Consider the following 27,891-nt stretch of genomic DNA (forward strand, 5'->3'; position numbering starts at 1 on the left):
ATAACTGGGCTCTTGTGACCAATGCTGTGCCTAAAACACAGGGGTACAAAGATCTTTTCAAATTAGTGCTTTCATATTCCTCAGGTAAATATCCAGTAGTGGCATTACTGGATCATGGGGTAATTCTGTTTTTAATGTTTTGAGGAATCTCTAGATGGTTTTCCACAGTGGCTGCACGGTTTGCCTCCCCTCAACAGTGCAGGAGGGCAGAACTCTTCAATATCAGGGCAGACATTTCCTGGTGCTCCTGTTTTGAATTTGAGCCTGAAGAAGTGGGCTTGTTGGCCTGCAGACTTACTTATTTATTTATTTAAAAGATTTTATTTATTTATTTGACAGACAGAGATCACAAGTAGGCAGAGAGAGAGGGGGAAGCAGGCTCCCTGCTGAGCAGAGAGCCCCATGCGGGACTTGATCCCAGGACCCTGGGATCACCACCTGAGCTGAAGGCAGAGGCTTAACCCACTGAACCACCCAGGCGCCCCTTATTTTTAAATATAACAAGAATCTCTAACATTTAAAAATGGAGAGATTTCACATCAAAATGTAAATTTCAGTCTTATCTTGAGGTAACAGGATAATCAGAATCCTCAGCCTCACTGAGCCCACTTTTATGAACCGTGGCCCCATGCTGAGGATGCTTCTGGGCAGCCCCCTTTACTTGACCTCACACCCCGTATTTTGTAGAGTCACTCCTGGGCGTCTTTCTTCCTCCTGTAGGTGCTTGTGTTGAAGAGCATTCAGAGGTTGCAAAGTGAGGAGTTCAGGAAATGTTACAATTTTTTGTTAAGTTTGATTGAGAATGTTCTCGGTATTGAGCAACGTAACTATTTTTCAGCAAATATATTTATCTAAATCATGGATCACAAGCTTCCAGCCAGAATTGGCAGACAGGGTATGGTATTTTGTTGTTTTAAATATTTTATTAATCGAATGTTTATTGAATAGGTCCTACTTTCACCTGGTTCCAAGTTTAAAAGGTTAAGTCACAAACTCAGATGCCTGCAGGGGAGAGCCAGGCAGAGAATAAATAAATGAAGCAGGCTGGTGGCACAGTAGTCGAAGGACAGTAGGGAAGAGTGGGGCCGGTGGAGAATGCCCTTTTAGGCATTACAACTTCATTTTATTTTATTTTTTAAGATATTTTATTTATTTATTAGAGAGAGAGAGAGAGAGAAAACGAGAGACAGCAGGAGCAGGGGGATGAGGGAGAATCAGGCTGCTTGCTGAGCAGGGATCCTGATGAGAGGCTTGATCCCAGGACCTTGGGATCATGACCTAAGCTGAAGGCAGACGCTTAACTGACTTGAGTCACCCAGGTGCCCTTAGGCATTACATTTAAAAAAATATATATATATATATATTTTATTTATTTATTTGACAGAGATCATTAATAGGCAGAGAGACAGGCATAGAGAGAAGGGGTAAGCAGGCTCCCTGCTGAGCAGAGAGCCCGACGCGGGGCTCGATCCCAGGACCCTGAGATCATGACCCGAGTGAAGGCAGAGGCTTAACCCACTGAACCACCCAGGGACCCCCAGGCATTACATTTTAAAAACTATGTGCAAATGTTGCCAAGTGCCTGAAAGTGACTGGATTTTTTTTTTTTTTTTTTAATGTTTGTAGGATATCTAATAATTTACTCGGTGCCTGGTAGATACTCAGTAGACAAGCATTGGCCCAATGAGACTAGATGATTTGACCTTTATTTACTTGGAGCTGGTGGACCTTTTGGGAGTTAAGATGTGAGAGGGGTTCTACAGGTCTCTCGCTTTACCATATGACGAGAGAGCAGTGTGGACTTGTGGTTTCCAGAGTGGGGCAGGAGAACAATAGGAGAACATTTACTTATTTTTTTTTTTTTTTTTTTTTTTTTAATTTATTTAGTCAGAGAGAGAGAGCGAGAGTGAGCACAGGCAGACAGAGTGGCAGGCAGAGTCAGAGGGAGAAGCAGGCTCCCCGTGGAGCAAGGAGCCCGATGTGGGACTCGATCCCAGGACGCCGGGATCATGACCTGAGCCGAAGGCAGCTGCTTAACCAACTGAGCCACCCAGGCGTCCCATTTACTTATTTTTTAAAAATTTCTATTTTATGGGGACATCTGGGTGGCTCAGTCAGTTAAATGGCTGCCTTTGGCTTGGGTCATGATCCTGGGGTCCTGGGATGGAGCCCCTCATCGGGGTCCTTGCTCCGTGGGGAGCCTGCTTCTCCTTCTCCCTCTGTCCGTAGGTCTGCCTACTTGTGCTCTCTCTCTCTGTCAAATAAATAAGTAAAATCTTTAAAGAAAAAAGAAAAAATACCTATTTTGTATATAAAATTCGAGATGATGTTTTCTAATAGGTCGTGTATGGGTTGAGCCTGACGCCCTCATCTGGTGGGTGTGACAGAGGGTTTCGCGTCACATACGGAGCACAGAGTACACGGTCACCGGGGAGGGAGGCGATGGCAGCGGGTCTGTTCCGTGTTGCTGTTTTTCAGTGGCTTGGGGTGGACAGAGGTGTGTGAATGCTCTGGTAAGGGGTTTTCAAACGATATATAAACAAAATTTCCCTGGTAGACCAGTGGCTTAAACTGGTATTTTGGAGGGTGTGGGGACTGGCAAAGCAGAGTTTACCAGTGCGAACAGGTAGGTGAGCAGGTCTGGCCGAACCCACGCAGCTCCTGATCCCAGCTGAGCTCTTCAGCCTGGTCGCTGTGCAGACAGTGGCCGAATCTCTGTGGTCTCCCAGGGCTGCCCACACAAGGTACCCCAAGGTGGCTGAAAGCCACAGAAATGTACTGGCTCGCTGTAGAACCTGTTTCCCAAGAAGGTCATGTCCAGAGGTACTGGACATATTTTTTGCAGGGGACACAATTCCACCCACAGGGGCATTTTATCAGATGTGGTAAGAAATTGACCCTTGAATATTGACACTGAATAATGTCATTTCTCACATGTTCATATCATTCTTTTAGAACTTGGTTATGGGTGGGGTGTTCGGTTGGCTCAGTTGGTTAAGCATCCCACTTGTGACCTCAGCTCAAGTCTTGATCTCAGGGTCGTGAGCTCAAGCCCTGTGTTGGGCTCCATGCTGGGTGTGGAGACTACTTAAAATATAAAATGTGGTTATGTGTATGATTTGTAAGATTCATAATATTAAAACACTAAGCTTTTTTTTTTTTTTTTTAAAGATTGTATTAATTTATTTGACAGAGACACACAGCGAGAGAGGGAACACAAGCAGGGGGAGTGGGAGAGGAAGAAGCAGGCTTCCCGCCCAGCAGGGAGCCCAGTGTGGGGCTAGATCCTGGGACTCCAGAATCATGACCTGAGCTGAAGGCAGATGCCTAATGACTGAGCCACCTAGGCACCCTTGTGTGGGGCTTTTAAAAAAGAAATAAAAGCATATGAGTGGAGGTGTGCTTGGGAATTTTTTAATGGAGTGTGTGTCCTGCCAGTCTGGAGACCACTGCCTGGGCTCTCTGACCAGTGGGGGCAGGTGCACAGAGCTGGAGGCCGGCAAACCCATGTGTAGATTCCTGTTCCCCATCCTAGTATCACATGGCCCCCGTGGATTCCTTTACCGTTCCAGCTTTAGTTTCTTCATTTGCAGAATGGGTTTTTGGGAAAAGTTAGTGCTATGATCCCTGAAAGGTGCTTAGCACGAAACTGAGCTTACAGTAGACAGTCAAGAAATATTATCCATCACTGATGTTAATAAGTGGGGTTTTGTCTCCTTTCATTTCATTGCAAGGAAACTGCTCAGCCCTTGGGGGCCACAAATCACACAAGAAACACAACTGGATAAATTGTGATTCTGTACTGACTTAAAAACAGTGAGATCGTGTAGAAGGGAGTGGAAGAATTTACTTTTAGTGCCACCCGCTTGGTGTGAACATGTCAGCAAACCTAACTGAACATACTACTGTGGGTTTTCTGTACCAGCTGGGAGTGGGGCTGCCAGGGGCGACCTGGGGTTGTTGACCTGTCCTCATCAGCTGCTCTGCCCAGGCTGCCCCAGTAAAGGGGCAGGTATGACAGTGGTTCTCAGCCGGGGAGTGCCACCTGCAAGGCATTTGTTGTCACTGTCAGAATAGGGGACACATTACAAACAGCTGGTGGGGTCGGGGATTCCAAACAGTTGGGGACCTCTACATGTCCCTGTGTAGGACTGCTGTAAGGCCTGAATTTATTTATTTATTTGTAAGCTAAAGTTCTGTTTTAGAATATCTTTGGTCTGTGAGAGACTTTTCTTCCTGTCCCCACAGCCCAGCAAAAGAAGGAGTCATTGTATCATGACAGTAGAGTGGTTTAAAATTCTCACTGAGGATGCCCTGTGTTCCTTTTTTAAATGGTGTCTGTAATCAAGACCCTTTTTCTCTCCGAGGCCACGGATTCCTCAAGAGAAATCAACCAAGGCTTCCATACAAGCAGGAAAAAAAAAAATTTTTTTTTTTAAAAGAACAAATTACAATCAGTGTTTAAAAGCAGAGAATAAAAAGCCCCTCTCAGTAAATGTAACAATGACTATAATAGGTTATTTGGTTTCATATTCTTGTGTTAAACCAGTGGAGGAACGGGAGAAGACAAGAGGCAGATGAGAACACAAGCACTGGGGAGAAGCTGGGGAAGGATGGGGAGAGATGGGGAAGCGGCCAGGGGGAGGGGGACGAGCTTACGGAGCGTTCACTGCCAGGATTGCTGCTGACCCAGACTGGAGGTACCTGTCACAGTTGCCACTCACATAAGAAAATTTCTAATCTTATTTAAAAACTGGTTCATCTTAAAGGAAGATTTTTTTTTTTTAAAAAGATTTTATTTATTTGACAGAGATCACAAGTAGGCAGGGAGGCAGGCAGAGAAAGAGAGAGAGAGGAGGAAGCAGGCTCCCCACCGAGCAGAGAGCCCGATGTGGGTCTTGATCCCAGGACCCTGGGATCACGACCTGAGCTGAAGGCAGAGGCTTTAACCCACTGAGCCACCCAGGCGCCGCTTAAAGGATGATTATAATATGTCTAGAAGAAACTGTGTTAGTAATCTTAGGTTTTAAAGTGGAGATGGTCAGAAATCAATCACAGTCTTTGGGTCAGATGGCACGTATGAATTCAGGCTTTGAGTACCTAAAATTAAGTACATAAAATTAACAGATGAAAGTACAATGTAGAAAACCAACAAAGTCTCATCAGTCTCAAAAGCAGGGTAGCCACCTCTGTGGACCAGAAACGGCCAAGGGCTGCACCTAGTCAGCAGGGTCAAGGTCGGCTTCTGCCCGGTGGAGGTGCTTGACTTAGCAAATGCGACTGAGCGCTCACACAGCAGATGCTTCCAGCTCGGAGGGGATACCCAGACGGCAGCTGTCAGCATATAGGAAGGAAGTGATCAACACCTTCCTTTTGAGAAGCTCTGGGAATTGGCTGGAAGGACAAGGGTGGGCGTCTCAGAGGCGGTGCTAATGCTCTGGGTTCCTGGGTCCCATCCTCTTGGAAAGTCGGGGGAAGGGCCTGGAAATCCATATTTTTAAAAGAGCTTGAGGAGATTCTGGGAGCAGGACCCCTTGGAACAACACTGCAGGGATAGGAAAGATAGTTTGGGGATAGCAAGCTCACCAAAGTTAAATGGGCATAAGGGTGTTTCACCTGTACCCCAGTACCCAGGAGCTTTTTGTATTTGAGCCCTTGAATTGATTGCTTTAAAAAATTATCATAAAATGCACATAACCTAAGCTTGGCATTTTAATTATTTTAAAGTGTGCAATTCGGTGGTTTCAGGGATAATCACAGTGCTGTGCAAACATCACCCCCCCCCCCCCCCCCCCGTCCCGCACCCCCAGGCAGCCCCTAATCTCCTTTCTGTTGCTCTGGATTGCTGATTCTAGATATTTCATGCAAATGAAATCATACAATATGTGGTGCGTGTGTGTCTGTGTGTGAGTGTGCTCTCACTTAGCATAATGTTTTCAAGGTTCATCTGAGTCAGAGAATGTATGAGTACTTCATTTGTTTCAGTGGCTGGATAATAATACTGCCTTGTAGGAATGGGCCGCGTTTAGTCTCTTCATTTGTTGATGGCTTTTTGGTGGTTTGCACCTCTTGGCTGTTGTTAATAGTGCAGCTGCGAACATTCCGGTACCAGTTTTTGTTTGAACACCTTCTCCAGTTCTTTCGGGTCTCTGCCTAGGAGGGAGATTATTGGGTCCTATGGTGATTCTGTGCTGTTTAACTTGCTGAGCACCGTGAAAATCTTATCCACAGCCAAGGCGAGGCAGTGAATGAGGATTCCAGTTCCTCCACACTTTGCCTAACACTTTTTAAAAAATCGGGCTCTCGGGGCACCTGAGTGGCTCAGTGCGTTAAGCTTCTGCCTTCCGCTCAGGTCATGATCTCAGGGTCCTGGGATCGAGCCCCACACCCGGCTCAGCAGGGAGCCTGCTTCCCTTCCTCTCTCTCTGCCTGCCTCTCTGCCTACTTGTGATCTCTCTCTGTCAAATAAATAAATAAAAATCTTAAAAAATTTTTTTTAGAGCGCTTGGGTGACTCAGTGGGTTAAAGCCTCTGCCTTCGGCTCAGATCATGATCCCAGGGTCCTGGGATCAAGCCCTGCATTGGGCTCTCTGCTGGGTGGGGACCCTGCTTCCTCTCTCTCTGCCTGCCTCTCTGCCTACTTGGGATCTCGTCAAGTAAGTGAATAAAATCTTTAAAAAAATTTTTAATAAAAAATAAAATAAAATTGGGCTCTCCTAATGGGTGTGAATTGGGATGTCATTGTGGTTTCTCTAATGGCTGATGACATTGACCACCGTTTCCTGTGTTTGTTGGCAGTTATATTGCTTTTAAGTTCCGATGTATTCAGATGGGTGTTATTTGTGTCATGCAGTGGAGTCCTTTGGTATATTGTGACTGAAGACGCGGACAGCCCAGGGTCCTGATTGTCTTGCTAGAACTCTCCGCGCCTGCCCTCCTGTTGCTGAAGCTCTGACGGGACCTTCCCTACCTTCCCGGCAGGGCTCTACACTTTACAGGTCCGTGTAAAGTGTCTAGGAGCCCTTTGTCATCATCGTTTTCACAGATGAGGGCATCTCTTCTTAGATCCCTGCTTCTTTCTTGTGGGTCTGACAGCAGTCCTCAGCGACTGAAAAGAGACCTCCCCGAGGGGCACGTTTTTGTTGTCAGTCCACTGTGCGAGGCCCCTGGGACCAATTTCTGAGTTGCTGGGGGTAGCAGGTGTTTTGGGTCTTTGTATTCCTGCTTGAGTTTTCCTGCTTTGGGCCCCACCTCCCGTTTCCCTTTGCAGGTAAGGCAGTGAATGTATTATGGGCACAGTGCCTGGGAAAGCTCATCCCTAGGAAAGTTCTCAACCTTTTCACGGATCCCCTTTTTGGGCCTTCCCACGGGCCTGAGCATCCTTAGCCAAGTACTGGGTCTTCCTGTGGCATTACTCCTCTGCGGTCCTGGTCCTGGTCCTGGAAGATGCAGAGCTGACCCCAGAAGCTTATTTCATCCCCTATGGATACAGGGTCTAAGACGTTCTCCTTGCTGTGTTATTCTTTTACATATTGTGTAATGTACAGGCCTGCGTTGGGAGGCAGTGAGCACAGTTTTCAAGTTGGGAAGTTGTTTTTATTTTTATTTTAAACATTTTTTTAAAAAAGATTTTATTTATTTATTTGACAGAGGGAGATTACAGGTAGGCAGAGAGGCAGGCAGAGAGGGGGAAGCAGGTTCCCTGCTGAGCAGAGAGCCTGATGCAGGGCTCAATCCCAGGACCCTGAGATCATGACCTGAGCTGAAGGCAAAGGCTTAACCCACTGAGCCACCCAAGCACCCCGGGAAGTTGTTTTTAATATATAGAAATCTTGTTTGTCGTGTAATTATAAAGACTTTTGCACATAGTTATTCAAGAATGATAATCTGGAGCTTTCCCTTGAAAACTCTTAGGTGCAATTTAAGATCCACCTCCCCAGAGAGGCGGTGTGGTGTTGTGGAGAGAGCAGCGGGTTTTGGTGACAGAGGGGTCGGGGTCACCTGGCACAGAGGGGTGGTGATTGCGGACACAGTCTTACGGGCTCAGCTGACCAGTCATTGCAATGTTTTTTCTTTATTGCAATAAGACACACAGAACATACAATAAACCATTTTAATGATTTTTGAGGATACAGCTCTGTGGCATTCATTGCAACATTTGAAACATTTCCTTACTTGCGGAATTCAGCCTCCCTTCCCATCATCCCTGGAGGCCACGCCTGATGGCAGGACTCCCCAGCCCCTCCCCTACTACTTGGGGCTCCCGCAGGCTTGTCCTGTGAGCTGCAGACTCCCTGCCCCAGGGGGAAATGCAGGCTGGCCTGGAAGGCTTAGCTATTAATAGAGGCTTTCTCGGGGTCATTAAATGATTCCACAGAAGGTATTAAGTAGTGTCCAGTTTTGGAGGAGGGGAGGATTCTTATGTTCTCAGAGGCATTACACTGTTTATTAACTTCTGAGTATGGGATAGGGTAAAAAAAAGATTCAGGTTCTTTTTTGCTGTTTTCTCGAAACTCCAGTTCAGGGGAGAAAAGTGAAATTGACCATGATGTCTTAAAGTTATTTTAGTGCTCCATTCATCTCTTCTTTGGGAAGGGACTCAAATAAATGTACTGCTTTGAGATATTCTGACGTTTTATTTCCTCCTCCCTTCCTCCTTCATAATTCTCATAATTTCCAAGATTTCCTTTATTTTTTATTCACTATCTTTTAGGAACTTGGAATTTAAGAGCGAGTCAGATAGACCTAAGGCTTTATTCTATTACGTGCTGAATCAGTAATTTATCTGTAATCTTTCTAAAGAACAGTACAGAAATGAACATCTTTGTATTGAATTAACCAGGTGACTTAAGAAATGTTCTCAAACACACACAGATATGTTATTATGTAATCATGTTATTGTTTCAGACACTAAATAATTACTATTCTTTCTGTGAGTATATCTCAGAAGTGTTAGGAATATCTTTTAATTAACACAGGCTTAAACAACTTCCAAATTCCCTAATGAAATAAGGGATGTAAGCAGTAATCGTCATGACTGTTTCATCATTAGGTGACAAGTTGGTGAAGAGTCTTTTCATGCGTAGAGCCGACTGTCACCACCTAAAACCCCTGATCAGGTTGAGACTCACTGAACATGGGACAGCCAGGTACCAGTCACCTCCTGAAGTGTTGCCATGGGAAGTACAAAAGACCACCTAGAAAATATTCTTGCTAAAAATATTTATCCTGAATCTAATGAAGGCTCTCGATGTAATGACCGGTTTATAGAAAATTTGGGGGTTAGAAAAACACGTTAAATGACACTGTGAGAATACAGTTAGCCAAATACGGAATATGGGCTGGCCATGGGGATAAATGACCTTTTTCTTTAACAAGTCAATTGTGAGAGCTTGAAGATATAAAAAAGGAGGAAGAAACTCTTATAGAGTAAAAGAGACTTAGGAGACACATCACCCAAAGCAGTGTGTGTTCTTGGTTTGGATCCTGATTTGCAATAGGCAATTGTGCAAAAATATTTGGCGGCCATCAAGGAGAACTAAGTATGGAACGTGTAATTAGATGATATTATGAATTATTTTTAATTTTGTTGGTTGTGATAATGCTTGTGGTTATGATTTTTTTAAGTCTTTATCAGAGATACCAGAGTATTTATTGGTGAAATGAATAGTATGTGTGACTGGCTTTACTCTTGGTTAAAAAAAAAAAAAAGAGTGCGGGATAGAGGAATTGAGTTGAGATTGAAGTGAAGCCTGGGAATGGGTTCTATCTAGTCTTTCCGTTTCCATGTATGTCTGAAAATTTCGTAATGAAAAGTTTAAAAGGCTGAAATTGGTTTAGTGGTGGCATTTAGATACTTTAAAATAGCAAAAACAAATATAGAACTCTCTACACTGGTAAAGCCTCAATTTTGGAAAATTGCCTTTTGGCTTATCTGCCTATTTGGTCTGGTTAGTTTCTTGGCAAATTAGTATTTACATTAACTTCATGTTATTCCTCATCCTGGAGTCCCACGGAGCCCTCAAATAAACTAAGAGAAGTCATAATTATAGATACTTAGAGAGTTAATGCTACGGATAATTGCTAATCAGTTGGCTCTTCATACCAATAAGCAGGCAGAAGAGGGGGTTGGGGAAAGATTGTCAGTGAATGGAAATAAATTAAGTAAGGATGAGAGTAATTTGTGTGCTTGACTGAATTGGATTGTGGAAGGGTATGTAAATACCACTGTGTCTGGTATGATCGCTAAAGGTCGCCCCTTCTGATTGCTGCAGAAAACTGGGTTCTTCTGCCACCCCTGAAATGAACTAGTTACGGGAATTGAACTTTTTTCTCTCTCTCTTCCTTGATGGGGTCATTTGACTTCAGTCATCATCTTTCCGCAGATAATTACCTAATCTGTCTTCCCAGCCCTGGTGGCTCTTTGGAGCACTAGAATCACATTTCTACCCACCCGGGGTTGGCTTCCTGCCTTCTGCACCGGCCTCCAGCCGGGCTTCCCTCCCCAGCTCTGTGCCGTGCACACCGCACACCGGCTCTGTTCACATCTCTCCTGCCTCAGGCTTTTGCACACGCACCATCCCTGCCGCCCGGAGCAATCTCCCGCTCTCTCTTACTCCTGGCTTCTCGTCTTCCAGGTGTTGGCTCAGACACAACTCCTCAGAGTTGATTTTCCTGACCTTTGCCCATCATTCTGGGTCGCCAGCATCTTGCTTGTTTCCTTAGCAGCTTTCTGAGTTGAGTCAGTAACTCCTGTCTCCTCTCCTCCGCGGTGACGTCCCTGAGCAAGCAGGGGGACCTTTCTGTCTTGGTAGAGTTCTGAGCAAGCGGTGATAAGGACTCAAACTCTTCGGCAGGCGTGATGGGGATGAAGGAATCCGGGAGTTCTCGGAAAGACCGTGGTGTGAGAATGAGTGTTAGCTGGCAAGGAGAGCTGGTCAGGGTGGGGGTGGGAGGTTCTTAGCGACAGATACTCTGGGGTGTTGTCCGCAGTGGGCAATTGAATCTGTGACTCAGAATCACCTTGGACTTCCCGGTCCATCCCTCCAGCTGCCGAGTTCTGCAGCTTTTACATTTGTGCGTCTCTCTGACTTGTGGCTTCTTTTCCATCTTTTCCATTCCCATGTGACCCTGCTCTGTTACTGCTTGTCCCATCGGCTGCGTACCTGCGCTCAGGGTCACTGTCTCCTGCTTCTGCCGGCTGTGCTTTCTGCAGAATAACTACTAAAAAGGCCCCTTTGCTCAAAATAACCCAATGGATCCCCATTGTCTGGGGACTTTCTCACGTCCCTTAGCCAACTTTTCTAGTATTCTCTCCAACCGGTGGGAGCCACGACTGTTTGTTACGCAAACACATCCCACATTGTGCAGACGTGGAGCCTTTTGTCTGCGCTGCTGCTTCCAGCCAGAATGGCTCCTCTCTGTCTTTTAAGCCTCCTGTTCCCCTGATATAATATAAAAGCTTAATTTAGAGCTGAATTAAGGAATTCAGCCCGTAGCATAAGCTCTTCACTGTTTGTTGGAATTAGACCCATCCAGGGAGGCGGTGATGTCTCCTGGTCACTTAGTTAAGGGCTCATGCATTTGTGCGGACACGGGTGCTGGGGTGGCTGCCGGCTCCTGTGTTTGGGCGGGAAAGTGCCTCTTCCTGCTGAGTCATGGGATGTCCTGCGCCATTCCAGCCCGGAGTGTAACCAGAGACAGAAGATTATCTCGAAGCTGATGGTGTCCTTTTCCCTGTTGCTATGGGACTGTGTTTTGAATTAAATTATTTTAGAAACAGATGGCTGACTGAGAATTTTTTCCTTTGTTCTTAAGTGAGTGGAGAGTTTGGTTTGGTTGGTTTTTGTGGCTTGCAGTGCTGATGGTCCTGTCTCGCGGGGTGGTAAGAGGATTGCGTTTTATTTCGGAAAGGAGAAAGCAAAGCAAACCAGCATCTTCCGATTAATACTCTGTACCAGGCTTTGAATTAAGCCAACGTTTCAAGATCTGTATGTGCTCAAATGAGAAAATCATGCAAAGAAATAGAGTCCCTAAATCCCAGCACAAAGCCCATACAGTAGCCCCCCCTTATCCACGAGGTATACATTCCACGTCCCGTTTCCGTGGATCCCTGAAACTGTGGCTAGTACCGAAGACTATATATATATAGTATCTTTTTTCTTATGCACACATACCTGCGGGCAAGTTTAATTGAAAAATGAGCATAGTAAGAGAGAAACGACAATACATAGTAATAAAATAGAACAGTTATAACAATATACTATAATAAAAGTTACAGGAATCTGCTCTCTCTCAAAATATGTTATTACACCATCCTCAGCCTTCCTGGGTTGATGTGAGATGACAAAATGCCTCCCCGACAAGGTGAAGCGAGGTGAGTGACATAGGTATGGTGAAGTCACGTTAGGTCTCTGTTGACCTTCTGAGCTTCCATCAGAAGGAGGATCATTTGCTTCTGGACTGCAGCTAACAGCAGTTGTGGAGTGAGAACTGTGGTTGGAGGGGGGACTAGTATACTGTTGATTTTAATTGTAATAGTGTCAATTTTTAAAGAAGCTTTGTGCTACCATTCTTCAGTATTGTGTTAGTTATTTTCTGAAGTTACTCATTTGTTCTCGCCATGTTTTAGCGAAGCCACAAATTGTTCTGCGTCCCCATCTCTAGAGGAGGAAATGGAAGGTGTGGCTAATTATAAGTATTTCTCCAGGGAACCTGAGCAGGTCTGAGGTAAAACAGGGCCCATTTCTCTGTGGAATGTTCTGGAGCTTTTGGCCCTGTTGTCTCCCTCTCTGACTGGAATTGTATTCCACCGGTGCTGAAGGGCTGTGCTTTTTCTTAGCTAAAACTGAAGCTCCCTCCACTACTGACGTAGTGGCTATTTGTCATCTTGGGAGCCTCCCCTTTCCCTTTCCAGGAAATCTTTCATTGTGTGAGGGTCAGAGGATTGCAGGGTTGAGGCAATGTGGCATGGGATTTAGGCATGGCCAGTGGGACCCTCCCAGCTGGACTTTGTATTCTGAGGATGTTTTGCCATGAAGCAGAGGAATGGCAGGTCCGTTGGCAGCTGGGCCAGTGGAGAGACTTGACATCATCAGCGGACACTGTTAGCCGTGGGCTTCTCTGCTGCCCAGTCTCATTTGGCTCTTTAAAAAAAATAATAATAATAATAAATTAATTAATTAATTTGACAGAGAGATCACAAGTAGGCAGAGAGGCAGGCGGGACGATGTTGGGGGCGGGGGAGCAGGCTCTCTGCTGAGCAAAGAGCCCAATGTGGGACTCGATCCCAGGACCCTGGGATCATGACCTGAGCTGAAGGCAATGGCTTTAACCCACTGAGCCACCCAGGTGACCCTGGCTTTTGTCTGTGTTCTGAAACAGAGCTGCCTTGTCCATTCTGTAGACCCTCTGGTATCCTTCCACTGAACTTTCCTCCTGCTTATGCGGTCAGAGTTGTTGCCAATGCAAACAACAGAGAACCCTGACTGAGAAAACCTACAGCATAAGCCGAGGCCCCTATTTCGGGCTTATACATAGAAAGTCAACCCCTGAGTGCTCATTTTTCAAGTAGTGACTTTCAGGAATCCTCTATCTTATTTGCCAAAGTGGGAACTGAGACCCAGGAATGTGACCTGAGTTACACAAAGTTGGCAGTTAATTAACTGCGGTAGACCAGGGTAAAGTCCAAGGCCCACAGTCTCTTGTTTCTGGTAGTGCCTACCCCTTCCGAGCGCCTCTTGTTTGAGTCAGGAAGGGAAGTTGTCTCTTAGCCTCTTGGGCTGTTATAACAGAATGTCACAGACTGCGTGGCTTAAACAACAGATGTTTATTTTCTCATAGTTCTGGAGGCTGGAAGTTAAAGATCAAGGTGTTGGCAGGGCTGGTTTTTTGGGAGGCCTCTTTCTGCTTACAGATGGTGTCTTGCTGTGTTCCTATGTAGCCTTTCCTCTGTGCCAGTGTGCTGAGAGTGAGCGAGCTCTGGTGTCTCTCCCTCTTCTCAGAAGGACGCCGGTTCTGTGGGACCAGGACTGCACCCCTATGACCTCACTTAACTGCCTCTACCTCTGTAAAGGCCCGTCTCCAAATACAGCCTTATTGGGGATTAGGTCTTCAACATTATGAATTTTTTTTGGGGGGGGCCTCACGATTTAGCCCATTCTAGATGTGAAATATGGAAAGAAATATGGACATTCTGATGCCGTCTGTGACATAATAAAAGCTGAGCAACAAAAATATCAAAGGAATATTTCTTCTTCTTTTTCTCCTTTTCTTCTCTTTCTTAAAGAGAGGGAGAGGGAGCATGTTGGGGGTGCTGAGGGAGGAGAGAGAGAATCTGAAGCAGGCTCCATGCTCAGCACAGAGCCCCATGTGGGGCTCCATCTCATGACCCTGAGATCATGACCTGAGCCAAAATCAGTAGGCAGACGCTTAACTGACCGAGCCACCCACACACCCCCAAAGGAAGATTTCTAAAAGTTTTGCACAATGTTGAGATCTTCAAGTGTCAGGACTGTGCAGCCGGGTTCTTAACATTCACCCTGAGAGCTCATCAGTGGTTGTTCTTAGGGGGAGTCCCCATATCCAGCTCTAGCCTAAAATGCTGATTTGGGAACAGCAGCTTTTCCTCACATGGGACACGAAACCCGCTTTCTGGTTCAGGACTGTGTCTCTATGGGAGAGCCTGGCGGTGTTGTTCATGTCTGTAGGCAGCCCTGCTCCCCACTCCATGTGTTTTTCACACATGTCCTGGTGTTTCACTGTCCTGGTGTAGTCGGCCCTATGCTAGCTCTGCCCTTCCCTTATGTTGTCGCCAGCATGTCTGTACAACTGACCTGTCTCTGCTCTCCTCCTCGTCTGTTCTCTAATTGAACATCAAAGGCCACTTCCCCTCTGGATGCCATTTCTTCTTCCTTCTCAGCCACTGGGATTCCTCACTTATCCACTGCACCTTCCAGCTCTTCCTCTTTTCTGGATTGTTCCATTGGCACTGCTCTAGTCCAGTACCTTTCAAAGGAAGGTCTCTATACTCGTATTAGAATTACCCATGGCGTTGGTTCAAAACGTAGACTCTAAAACAGCAAGAACAGCAGCAAATACAACACCCTCCAATTCCTAAGCCCCGTGCCTGGTCTACTGAATGAGAACGTGAGTTTAGTTTTTATTTTAGTACACTGAGTTCCCATATACCCTTTAGTCAGCTTGCCCTAAGGTTAAGATCTTATATAATCATAGTAGAGTGATCAAAGCTAAGAAATTAACTGTGTTACAACACTATTAACTAGACTACAGACTTCGTAGGGTTTCACTAGTTTTCCCACTTCTGTTCTGGAATCCAGTCCGGAATCCCATATTGCATCTGGTTGTCCCCTCTCCTTCATCTTCTCTAGTCTGTGACCATTCCTTATTCTTCCTGATCACTTATGACCTTGAGATCTTTGAAGGGTCAGGTCTTCTGTAGAATGTCCTTGAGCTTGTCTAACATCTTCTCTTGATTAGATTGGCTTTTGCTTTGTTGGAAACCTGTACCTTTAATGATCTCCTGGGTGATTCTTACCCACTCTCTGAGAAACGACTTCCCCTGGGCTCTTCCAGTTGCCCTCCTTTCCTGATCCTTCCCTACACAGCTAAACCCAAAAAAGTTCCTGCATATAATCTCCGTTTCCTCACCTGTCATTCACTCTTTAACCCACACCAACCTGGCTCTGCTACCACAAGGCCAGAGACCAGGTATCCTGTCCAGGTGGTGCCCCCCGTATTCCTCTGCTTGGCCTCTCTGGGTCATTCAGCACAGGTGACCCCTTCCTGACTCCTAAACAACTTTTCTGTCGGCTTGTCATCTCACATTCCTAGTCCCCCCTGCTTCTCAGATTTCTCCTGACTTTTGCAGGTTTATCTCCAGGCTCATATGTCTGTTTGCAAACTTGATAGCTCCACGTGGTTTCTCTTTAAAAAAATCACCCCCCCCAAACAAAATAAAACAAAAACTTTAACGAGCACATGAATCACCGGGAATCTTGTAAAAAGCAATTTCTGACCCACTGATGTCTTGATGGGCCAAAGAGGCTGCATTTCTGAAACACCCCCGCTGATGGTCTACAGGCTACACTGAGTAGCAGAGTTCTGGAAAGACCACTCTACTGTAAGCCACCATCATCTCAGGCCTTGACTACTGTGAGCACATAACCAGTCTCTCCCCATCTCCTCCTGCCCCTTGTTCACCTGCTCTGCACACTGCAGCAGGAGGGAATTTTAAAACCATTCTTCTGGTCAAGTCATTGTCATGTTTCTAAATCCCTTCGATGGCTTCCCGTTGCGTTTATGAAATCGTTCTCCTCAACATCATGGCTTCCAAGCCTTGAATGTTCTGATGCCCTACCTCCCTCTGACTCCATCTTTGGGTACTTTATCTTTCCTTCCTTCCTTCCCAGACACACTCCTCTTCTCTGTGTTCTTCAGTGGGCTGCCTTACCAGTTCTTCCTCCACCTGTCCCACTCCACTGGACCTTCTGGAGATCCCACATCCTCTGCCCAGATGATACTGTGCAATGAGCTGGCCTGCAAAGTCTTGTCTTCCATCCAAAATGGGACAAGGAACTTAGACCAGAGCACAAATTGACCCCTTATGGAGAGCATGCTTTCTCGTTAGCTGACATTTTTGTATCATGACCTACTCTCTGAAGAAGCCGTGCATCTTACATGCTGACTCCAGAAACTTCTCTCATCACAGGCCAGTAATGAAAAGTGCAACCACTTTGAGTATCAGTCTGAGATACTCTCGTCCGTGTTCATACTGCATACTGTGTGCACGCACACATACACACACATGTGCACACAGACTGTATACCTCCAGGCACATGTAGCTTTAGATGGGAAAGGCAAAATCTCAAAACTTTGAGAAGACAGTCTAAGGCCATTGTCAAGCCTTTTTTTTTTTTTTTAAATTTAAAAAAATTTTTAAAAATTTCTTTTTAGTGCCCTTGTCAAGCTTTTTGATGTAGGGAAGGATTTCTTATACCTTAAGAGCAATGCCTGTGACCCTCAGGCAATAACAGAAAAGATTGTTGAATTTGACCATATTAAAATTGAGAACTTCTGTTCATCAGAAGGCCACATAAAGAGAGTCAGACAACAAGCCACAAAACTGGGAGAAGTTATAACTGACATAGGATTAGTGTCCAGAAGATATCAAGAATGCCTTTAAATCAGAAAGAAAAAGACAACCCCATAGCAAAATGGGTAGTAGAATTGAAAAGACACCAGAAGAGGCAACAGGAATGGCTAACAGATATGGAACAGGTGCTCAGTCTATTATAATCAGGGAAATGCAAATGAAAACCTTAAAACTATAAGGTTTCACTCTAGCCAGATTAGTAAAAATGTGGATGTCTAGGAGTCTTTAAGTATTTTTTTTTTAAAAAGATTTGTATTTATTTATTTGACAGAGATGACAAGCATGCAGAGAGGCAGGCAGAGAGAGAGAGAGGGGGGAAGCAAGCTCCCTGCTGAGCAGGGAGCCCAATGTGGGGCTCGATCCCAGGATCCTGGGATCGATCTGAGCTGAAGGCAGAGGCTTTAACCCACTGAGCCACCCAGGCGCCCCATAGGAGTCTCTAAGTATTGATGACAATTTGTAGCAACCAGGAGTGGGAGTATAAACTGATTCAACTACATTGAAAGATTACTTGGCATCATTTAGTAAAGTTTCAGGTGAATATCTCTTTTGACCAACATATTTTTTAATAAAAAAAATCAATATAAACATTAATATATAAAAATATAATATATAATATTAATATATATTAATATTGAAAATATTAAAAAATATTTTATTTATGTATTTGAGAGAGAGAGAGCATGAGCAGGAGGAGGGGCAGAGGGAGAGAGAAAAGAAGAAACAGACTCCCTGCTGAGCAGGGGGCCTGACATGGGACTCGATCCCAGGACCCTGAGATCATGACCTGAGCCAAAGTCAGATGCTTAACCAACTGAGCCACCTAATCCCTCCCAGTCCAGCAGTTCTTTTCTCATGCATGCATACACAGCACACATGCACACATGTTCTTAAGACACAGGTATACACACACAAACATATACAATACACACATCCATGTACACATATGTACTCATATGAACATCTATATTTTATATATACATTTATGTACCAAAAGATGAGTAAGAAAGTTCATGTCAGAAATGTTTGGGGTGCCTGGGTGGCTCCTTCAGTTAAGATCTGACTCTTTTTTTTTTTTTTTTGGAGATTTTATTCATTTATTTATTTGACAGAGATCACAAGTAGGCAGAGAGGGAGGCAGAGAGAGGGAGAAGCAGGCTCCCCGCTGAGCAGAGAGCCCAATGCGGGGCTCGATCCCAGGACCTGAGATCATGACCTGAGCTGAAGGCAGAGGCTTTAGCCCACTGAGTCACCCAGGCGCCCCAAAGCATTCTGACTCTTGCTCTCAGCTCAGGTCTTGATCTCAGGGTCGTGAATTCAAGCTCCACGTGGAGCTCCATACCCTCGGCATGCAGCCTACTTAAAAAAAAAAAAAAAAAAAGGTGGGCGCCTGGGTGGCTCAACTAGTTTAGCATTTGCCTTTGGCTGAGTTCATGATCCTACGGTCCTGGGACTACGGCTTGCCTTGGGCTCCTGTTCAGTGGGGAGTCTCCTTCTCCTTCTTTCTCCCCCTTTTCTCCCTCCTGCTCATGCTCTATCTCTCTCACTCTATCAAAAAGTAAAAATAAAATCTTAAAAATAAGAAATGATTGTATTAACAAAATAGACAGTAGTCCAACTGTTCGCCAACAATAGATAGATAGGGGCACCTGGGCGGCTCAGTTGGTTAAGCCGCTGCCTTCGGCTCAGGTCATGATCCCAGGGTCCTGGGATCGAGTCTCACATCAGGCTCCTTGCTTGGCAGGGAGCCTGCTTCTCCTTCTGCCTCTGCTGCCACTCTGCCTGCCTGTGCTCTCTCTCTCTCTGACAAATAAATACATAAATAATCTTTTAAAAAAACACAAAAACTATAGATAGATACATTAATTTTAGTATATTCATACCATGGAATTCATGTCGAAGTGGGAATAAGTACCTGAAAAAAATACACTTGGACGAATCTAAAAAAAAAGGAGTGAAAAATAAGTTGCAGGAGAACACATGCAATATAATTTCATTTTGATGAAGTTTGAAAACACAGGAAACGAGAGAATATGTACTCTTCAGGGATACACACATGTGGTAAGACTAGAAGGAAAGCAAGACTTGAGAAAGGCAGAGTTCAAGAGTGATTCTCTCGGTGGAAGGGAAAGGGGAGAGGGGTCCCCAGGGCGTGTCAGAGGAAAGGGCAATCTGTTTTTTCTTAAACTGGGTGATAGGAACTCGGATGTTCTTTGTATAATTGTCTGTCTACTTGGCAAATATGTTTTTATAAATAGTATTTCTTACGTACTTGATAATTTGATAATAAAACCAGTACCAGTTGGAAGAGAGACTAATTTAGAAGGTATTAGTATGTGGTTGGGTTTGGAAAAGGGAAAGGGAAGGAAGATACTTTTTTCTAAACCAGGGAGAAAAATGGGCAGGGGGAGGATGGTATTTGTTTTAAAGATTTGCTGATTTATCCTAGAGACAGAGAGAAAGAGACAGAGAGAGAGAGAGAGAGAGAGAGCGTGCACGAGTGAGAGCGCGTGCACGAGGGAGCGTGCGCGCGCAAGGAGGGGGGAGGGTCAGAGGGAGCGGAAGAGAATTCCAGGCAGACTGCCCCAGGGAGCACAGAGCTGCATGTGGGGCTTAGTATCCTGATCCCAGAGATCATGCCATAAGCCAAAATCAAGGGTTAGAGGCCCAGCCGACTGAGCCACCCAGGCAACCCCGGAGGATGATTTTAATAATGGCACTAAAAGCTGCAGGGTAACCCGAGACCTGCAAAACGAATAAAAGTTGCTAAACACCAACTGAACTGGGTACTAGTTTAACTATCTGCTTTTCTGTTTTAATTCTTAGAAACCCTAGGGGGTCCTTGTTTAGTAGTTGAGTTAACCTCCACCCAGAGTTGAGATGACTCACTATGCTTTGAAAATTCCACAATTTCACAAAGAAGCAAAAGTAATGGTTCTATTTGGATTAAAGCTCTTTAGAGGCTTTTGCCCCTGGGTTTCCGAGGCCAGCCCTCCCAGTATGTGTTGTTCTCCTGGCACCTGAGCCTGCACCTGTGAGCTGTCCCCAGGTGGATGTGGGGCCTCACAGCTCTGCACGGGCTTCCGCAGCACAGAATCATAATATATGCTCTCAGCTCCTTTATGATGTCATATAACTTGGCATGTTTTCCAATATAATTTCTTTACTAACAATTGTAATTAAATGGACTGATTTGAGTAAGGGTGCTGTGATGTGTGAGGCGCCTTCAGTCACTGGGCTTTTATGAACCTGCCTTCCTAAGGCTGCCTCGGGCCTGGGTGCTATTTTAAGCAAGTCAGCTTAAACTCTTTGAGCCTCCTTTTGCAACGTAATGGGATCAATTCTGGTCTTAAAGGACCCATTCAGGTAGGGAGGTCCACAATTCCATGATCGACCACTCTATTTGGGGATGATTTCCAGATAGAACAATATGACTAAAACCAAGAAAACAAAATTATCTTGCTTGGGTAAAACCAACAAGTTCCTAGAGACAATTGGGCATCTCCCTCGTGGATTTCTAAAAACATCCTAAAAAGCTTTCTAAGAGATTCTTAAAAGCATTTGTTTTTTCAAAGAACAGTTTTAGGTTCACTGAACGGCGAAATCGAGCAGAAGGTGTAATTTCCTCTATGTTCTGTACCTCCCACACATGCATAGCCTCCCCCTCGCCCCATCAACATCCACCCAGCGGCATGTTTGTTACAAACCATGAATCTATGTTGACAAATCATTTGTCATCCAAAGTCCGTAGTTTATACCTGAGGGTTCGTGCTTGCTGTTGTACGTTGTGTGGGTTTGCCTTGTGAGTTGCTAAGCCCTGTGAGTCTGCAGACAGTAGGACAGGCCCAGCTCTGTTACCTACAGCGTGGCAAGATTGGAGGCCAGGTCGAAGTACAAGGTAGGCACCTAGTACGTCTGTGTGGCTTGGTCTCCATGGGAGAGAGTGCCTCAACACGGGCTCTTCAGGGTGGCTGCAGACCTGACACCGCCTGAGAGCGACACAGAAACTCAGTGCCACCCCAGCCCTGCTGGGACAGCACCTGCCTGTTACCAAGACCCTCCTACTGCCCCCCCCCATTTGTGAACATGGAGTCTGATTAAGCAGGGGTATCTCTCCAGCCCCCTGCCATTCTCTCTGTTGGCACAGAGACAGCCTTTCGCTCAGGTGAACTAATGCTTTAGAGCTTGAAAATTGATCTCCAGGGCTTGAAATTAGAGTCTATGAAGGCTTTTCGGCTGGGAGAGACTCACTTGGGTTTTCTAACCTCTTCCTGAATTAACTGCAGAAGTTATTCCCATGGCATCTCAGCTGCTGTCTCTTCAGAGCTGGTTTCTCTCTCTTCAGGGGCCTGGCCAAAAAAGCAGGGGAAAAAGAAAAACAACCCCAGAACCACAAACCCCATCACAGCTTGGCGTACCTCACAGTTCTTAGTGGGAAGTGTTGGTTCCTCTTTTTTACCACTGAGAGAATTTTTCATCTTTTTGGCCGCTTTGCTTTTCCTCTTCCATGTCCTTTGTAAACAGAGTGAATTGAATTCTAACTTGCATCAGATACTCGGGCTTATAACTTAGCCCCAAACTGTTGCTTTTCTTTGCTGTTTCATCTCTTGTAGTCTTCTGGTGCATTTTCAAATATGTTTCTGATTCATTTTAAAAGGGATCATGCTCTCTCTTCAGATCTTCTATTTCAAAATAAATTATATCTTAGCAGAGTTTTAAAGCACACATAAAATGATTTGTCCTTAGAAAAACTTTGAAATCTATATGTTATGTAGGTGGACAGAATGTTGATTTTATTACTTTTATTATTATAAATAGATTTATAACTGTTTATCCTTTACTGGGGAAAAAAAACCAGCTGTGATTTACTTGGCTGCGGTTGTGAGAAACATTGTGATTACTTTTTGGCCTATGCTTGGAATGTGATAGGTAAATAGTAAAGTATATAGGCAAAATATCCTGGAGCTAGGTTGTGAGGAAGGTTGTAAGGAAGACAACAGATGCCTAATAGTATTGAAATCTCTAAGAAATGCTTTCCTTCTTTTATTCATTTTTTAAAGTCGCATTCCATAAAAAGGAGTATGACCTGTTTAAATAAGTAGCTTATATCTGGTGTAAGTTTGTGACTTTCAAATGCTAATGGAACCAGTTAGAAATCTTTTGTCTAAATAAACATATAGCTAAATATCATGTACAAATTTTAGAGGATATACATAAAATCGATTAACAGAATTTGGTCTTAATCTTGATTTCCATTTCTCCTAACGAGTCACAAATAACCTCTGGATGCCCTCTTTCAGCTTCTGTGGGATCATAGTAAGCTATATAAATTCTGTAGTATGTTTTTTAACCTTAAAATTATCTAACCTAATATTGTTCATTTATACCCACAGTATTTGCTTAGATTTAGCTGTATTTTTATCATTTATTTATCCTCTGTTCGTTCTTCTCCGATCTTCCTTCTGGGGTAATTACCTTTCCTTTTGAAGTATATGCTTGTTTAGAGAGGCCCCTCTACTGAAGGTCTTCAGTTGGTATAATCACTTTCTGTTTATCAAAAAATGTCCCTATTTTAACAAATAGTATTGTCGGTTATTCAAATCTAAGATGTCAGATATTTTCTCTTAACACTTTGAAATTTTTATTTCACTGTCACTTGGCTCCTAGCTCTGGGAAGAAGTTATCTGATGGTGTAATTGCCAGTCCTTTCCTCTGACTCATTTACAGTTTCTCTCTGTCCTTGGTGTTCTTATAGTATCATCATGTGTGTAGATATGAGTATTTCTTTATTTATTATTTTGGTGGGAGGGCAGAGGGAGAGGGAGAGAGAATCCTAAGCAGACTCCACACCCACTGTGGAGCCTGCCGCAGGGTTCAATCTCACAACCCTGAGATATGACCTGAGCTGAAATCAAAGTTGGGTACTTAACTGACTGAGCCATCCAGGTGCCCCTAGATATGGGTTTTAAAAAAATTCTCCTGGCTTGGGATTTCTTTGTCTTCCTGAATTGAAGGATGTCTCTTACTAATTTTGGACAATTTTTAGTGCTGTTTCTTTGCATATTCTCTCTTTAAAGTAGGTTCCACACCCAGTGCAGAGCCCAGTGGGACTCAAACTCATAATCCCGAGATCAAGACCCGAGCTGAGATCAAGGGTCAGATGCTTAACTGACTGAGACACCCAGGCACCCCATATCTTCCATGCTTCTTAACTTCTCTTTTTAATATTCTCATCTTTCTCTTTCTCTGTATTCCATACTGTGTAATTTTTGGATTTATCTTCCAGTTCACTAACTCTCTCTTTAGCTATGTCTAAATTGCTCTTCACTGTTTATTTTGTATTGCATATTGAGTTTCAAAATTTTAGCTGCTATATATATATTTTTAAAGGTTTTAAATTTAGGGGCATCCGGGTGGCTCAGTCAGTTAAGTGTCTGCCTTTGGCTTAGGTCATGATCCCAGGGTCCTGGAATCGAGCCTTGCATCAGGCTCCCTACTCAGCAGGGTGCCTGCTTCTCCCTCTGCTGTTCTTCCTGCTTGTGCTCTCTTACATTCTCTGTCAAATAAATAAATAAAATGTTTAAAAAACAATAAAAGTTTTAAAACTTATTTAAGTAATCTCTGCATCCAATGTGGGACTCAAACTCACGACCCTGAGATCAAGAGTTGCATGCTTCTCCAACTGAGCCAGCTAGCCCCCCCCCACTTTATTTTTTCATTTCCAAATATTCTTTTAATTCTTTTTCAAGCCTTTCTGGCAATTTTTATATGGTCTCTTGCTCCTTACTCATGTTTTCAGCTGGCTCTTGTGGAAGAGCAGGAACGTGGGCTTGGGAATCAAGGCAGGCTTATATTGAGATTCCACTCCACCTCTGTCTGGGTGATCATGTAACTGATGTAGTTACCTTCTCTGAACTCTCTTTCTTGTGTGGTAAATGAGACAGAATGGACTAGACAGCATACCAGAACCTCCTCCACTTCTGGTATTCTGTGGTGTCATTTGAAAGTAAGAGAATAAAACGTCAATGGGTTCTTACACATAAGCTTAAGTAAAGGTGGAGGTCATGGTTATGAATATTGGCAGATATTACCGTGATTGTAGTTCTGGCAATTTCTGGCTCCCAGCTAGCTGTTTAACTTCTAATTGTGAGTTATGCATATTCACACTGAATGGATATTTGTTGTCTGTTTTTCTATCTGAAACAAAGTGTCGGTAGTTTGACTTTGATTGCCTTGCAACTAACCCAGCTTTTACTTCCCTTATAGATGAGCTCTTCCTGGAACAGCAAAACCTCTCTTTATCCTCTGCGGAGCTCATGATGAAGAAAAGCACCGTGCACAGCACTGCACACGTGGCCTTAACAGAAACTGCCCCAGGGTCCCAGCAAAGCAGTTCTCTCCATGTCATATCCTCTCCATCTGCCACTATTTTTGATACAATATTTTTTAACCAAGGAACACTGACCCAAAGTATAGCCGATCACAGCATCTTGGCGGCCAATTATATGTCGATGATGAGCAACACGGGGGTCAGAGATGACGATGAAATGGATAACTTTTTGCCAGAAGCTCCCTGGACCACTTCCCGCGCTGTTTCTCCGATCCAGTATCTCCCGCTCAGCCCACCAGTGCCGACTCCATCTTCACCCATTACTTCTTTACGAGACGAACAGATGACATCAGCCTGGCAACATACAGTGCAACAGCCAACAACGTACACTGAATCCCCTAGTCATTTCAGTGCTTTTCCGTCAGCTTTTCCCACATCTGGGGGCATACTTCCAACTCCTAGTAGGAACTTGGTGCTTTATCCTACTGATGCTTATGGGCACTCAGCAAGCAGGACTTTGCCGGAGATCATGGCTTCAGGCACGGGGGAGGCAGAACCCCTTCTTTCCAGCTCTCTGTCTGCAGGGCCTCTGCTCTTAGGTAGTAGCCTTCCTCGGCAGCCGTTTACCTCCTGGGTGGAGGTCCCACCGCCTGCAGAGGATCTTCTGGCCACAGGCACCGACAGATACCCCGAGGCAACCACCGCTCCGAGTCCCAGTCTACAAGGAACCATCCTCTCTAGAACAGACCCTGCTGAGGCTCTGGCATGGACAGCCCTGGCTTGTAGCAGCGGCAGCCCCAATTCGGCTTTGTCCCTTTCTCCTCCTGCCTCCGTGTCCTTTTCTCCCCAATCAGCCGATGTTTCTTTTCACCCCTTTCTTCCCGGCAGCTCCAGGGAGCCGTCGGAGCTGCCGGGTGAGGCGGCGGTGGCCCCAAGTCTCGTGGACGACCCTGGGGTCCTGAGCCCGGGGTCGTCTCGGAGACCCTACACGTGGTGCGTGTCCTGCCGCGTGGCGTCGCCTCGGCCCGTCGCGTCAGCCAGCCTCCCGGAGGGGGAAGACGTGGGCTCGGGGGACGGCGCCGAGACCCTGTCGGTGACCACCCCGCAGGCCAGCGGCGTCCCTCCGCCCAGCCGCGGAGTGGCGGACTTCTCCGAATTCGAATTCGGAGAGGAGCCCCAGCCATTCAATACGCTTTTCCCCTCCCGGCCGGTGGTTGCCCTCTCCTCTCCCTCCGGGGGCAACTCGGCCACCGAGGGGGGTGTGGGGCGAATCGGGACCACCCGGGTGCCTCTTGCCGGCGGCCACCTCTCCACACCCGTTTCGCTCAATCCTGCTCCCTCGGGCTGGTCCCCTGTCCCCGAAGCATCGGGAGCGCCGTCGCCATCGAGCGGGGCATCTGGGCTCCCCTGGGTCATCAGCAGCGCGCTCCCCGCCGCCTCCGTCCCGGGCACAGCCGACCAGCACCGAGGCCCGCCCGCGGCCGCAGACGCACGTCCTTCCCGGTCCTCCGCCCCGGGCCTGTCGGCGGGGCCCTCGCGGCTCCTTGACCTCGAACCTGGCAGCTTCTCCGCGCCCCACACTGGCGGGGTTTTGGAGTCCTCGTCCGGTTTTTTCTCAACGCCGCCGCTGGAGTTCAGCAGCCTGGCCCTCTCGTCCTCAGAAGCGCTGGCCTCTCCGTCCGCCCCGTCTGTGGCGCCCGCGGGCGACCCGGCGGCCGTCACCGCTCAGGCCTTCTCCACCTCGGCTGAGACGCTGGCCTGGTCGGACGCTCCCCGCGGGCCCTCCACGCCGCTTTCCCTTCCCAATTCCACAGCCTCTGGCTCTTCCCAGCTCTGGCCGAGTTCAGACCTTCTCATAAGCACCTTCACGTTCCTTCGTGGCTACTCTGAAGGGTCGCTCCTCTCCGGCTTCCCTTCTGACTCTCTCCAGTTCTCTGAAGCAGCCACGGTTTCCCCGACGGGTCCCGGTGCCCACTTTACCTCAGCCCTCACTGCAACTACCTCCTTCTCTTTTGAGTTGTCGCTCATGGCCCGTGAATCTGCGGTCACCACGCCGGTGCCCTCCAGTTCTGAGCCCCCCCTTGACATTCTGACTCTTGGGACTCACTCACCAACACCTTGGACTGCTTTTCCTACAACACCCATTTTAGCAGAATCTTCTCTCCTTCCGTCTCCGACTCCAGCACCTCCCAGTGACGATGTCAGTGCTATGGGTGACCACACACCTGTCTTGCCCTCTTTCTCCAAAGTCCTTCCTAGCCCCACACTCCTGGTCACTGATGGGTACTTGTGGTCAGCATCCTCCTTGGCTCCTGAGGCGATCCCCTCTCCTCTCCCTACAGAGCCAATGTTTGTGGGCCCGTCATTCCCACCCACAGATTTACCAGTGAACACCACCATGGAACTGAACTCACCCAACACCAGTGTTGCCCCTGATCGTACTGTTGACAGCACCCTGAGCAGCAGGGGCGACACTGCGAGTCAGACCCCCCCGGAGAACAGTTCGGCCCGACCGCCGCCATCCCTTCATCCTGTGCTCACCTCCACTTCTGAAACAATGGCTGACACTCCAGCGCTGGTAACCACCAAGCCGCCATATGTGTGTGATATTACGGTTCCTGATGCCTATTTGATCACGACCGGTAAGGCCTTGCTTCAAGTCACCTCTTGGTTGGGGTGATCTTTCTAAGGTGCTTGTATGGAATGCCTCTGTGATGTGGAGCATCATGGGAAAGAGCATGGGCTTTGGCCCCAGGGAACCCTCACCCCTTCACCTTTCTCCTGTGAGTTCTCTGGATAGTTCTCCCTTAGTCGCTCTACTTCTTGGTTTCCTCAGCTATCAAACAAGAATGATTGTGCCGCCTATTTCGTTGGGTTATCAATAAAAAGTAAAAAATAAATAAAAATAAATAAAGTTAAGAAGCAAATAAAAGTTTTAAATGGAGCCTTAGGAGTGTTTGCTAAGATCTTTGTCTTTGAAACTCCTATCCCGGTAGATGCATAGATGGCATGGTTAGAACAAAAACCTTCATGTTTCGTTTAAGCAGGTAGTTGTGCAAATGTGTAAGGGCAACTGCTACAATTTCTTACTAATTTCTTATTCTTTCCTTGAAAGGAAGGAGCACTTTGCTCCTACGTGTTCCTGGAAATGTCACTTAGATCCCGAGAATCCGAGAAAGAAACAGGGAGCGGCTAAATGTCTGATCTCAATTATAAACTTTGATCTGTGCCCTGGTCCACAGCCCAAGTGACAGGATGACAAACAGCAGCTTCCCTTGTACCTGCCCAGCTGCTTTAGTCTAACGAAATGAGAGCATGTTTGACGTCATGTCTGTATAGGTCCAGTGACCGTGGCCTGCTGTGCCGCGTTCTCCAGCTTGTTCTTCAT

At 46.0% G+C, this 27,891-nt stretch overlaps 1 protein-coding gene across 1 annotated transcript in view; it reads left to right on the plus strand.

Annotated features, from left to right (window-relative positions):
- KIAA1549 (KIAA1549 ortholog) overlaps window positions 1-27,891 on the plus strand; it is a 135,451-nt gene that overhangs the window by 25,667 nt on the left and 81,893 nt on the right. The window contains exon 2 of the mRNA XM_059397493.1: window positions 24,440-27,145. Within this exon, the coding sequence (XP_059253476.1) occupies window positions 24,440-27,145 (2,706 nt within the window). The remainder of the gene's footprint in view (window positions 1-24,439; window positions 27,146-27,891) is intronic.

The sequence above is a fragment of the Mustela nigripes genome, chromosome 4 (genome assembly GCF_022355385.1).
Source record: "Mustela nigripes isolate SB6536 chromosome 4, MUSNIG.SB6536, whole genome shotgun sequence".
In the NCBI taxonomy this organism is placed as follows: Eukaryota; Metazoa; Chordata; class Mammalia; order Carnivora; family Mustelidae; genus Mustela; species Mustela nigripes.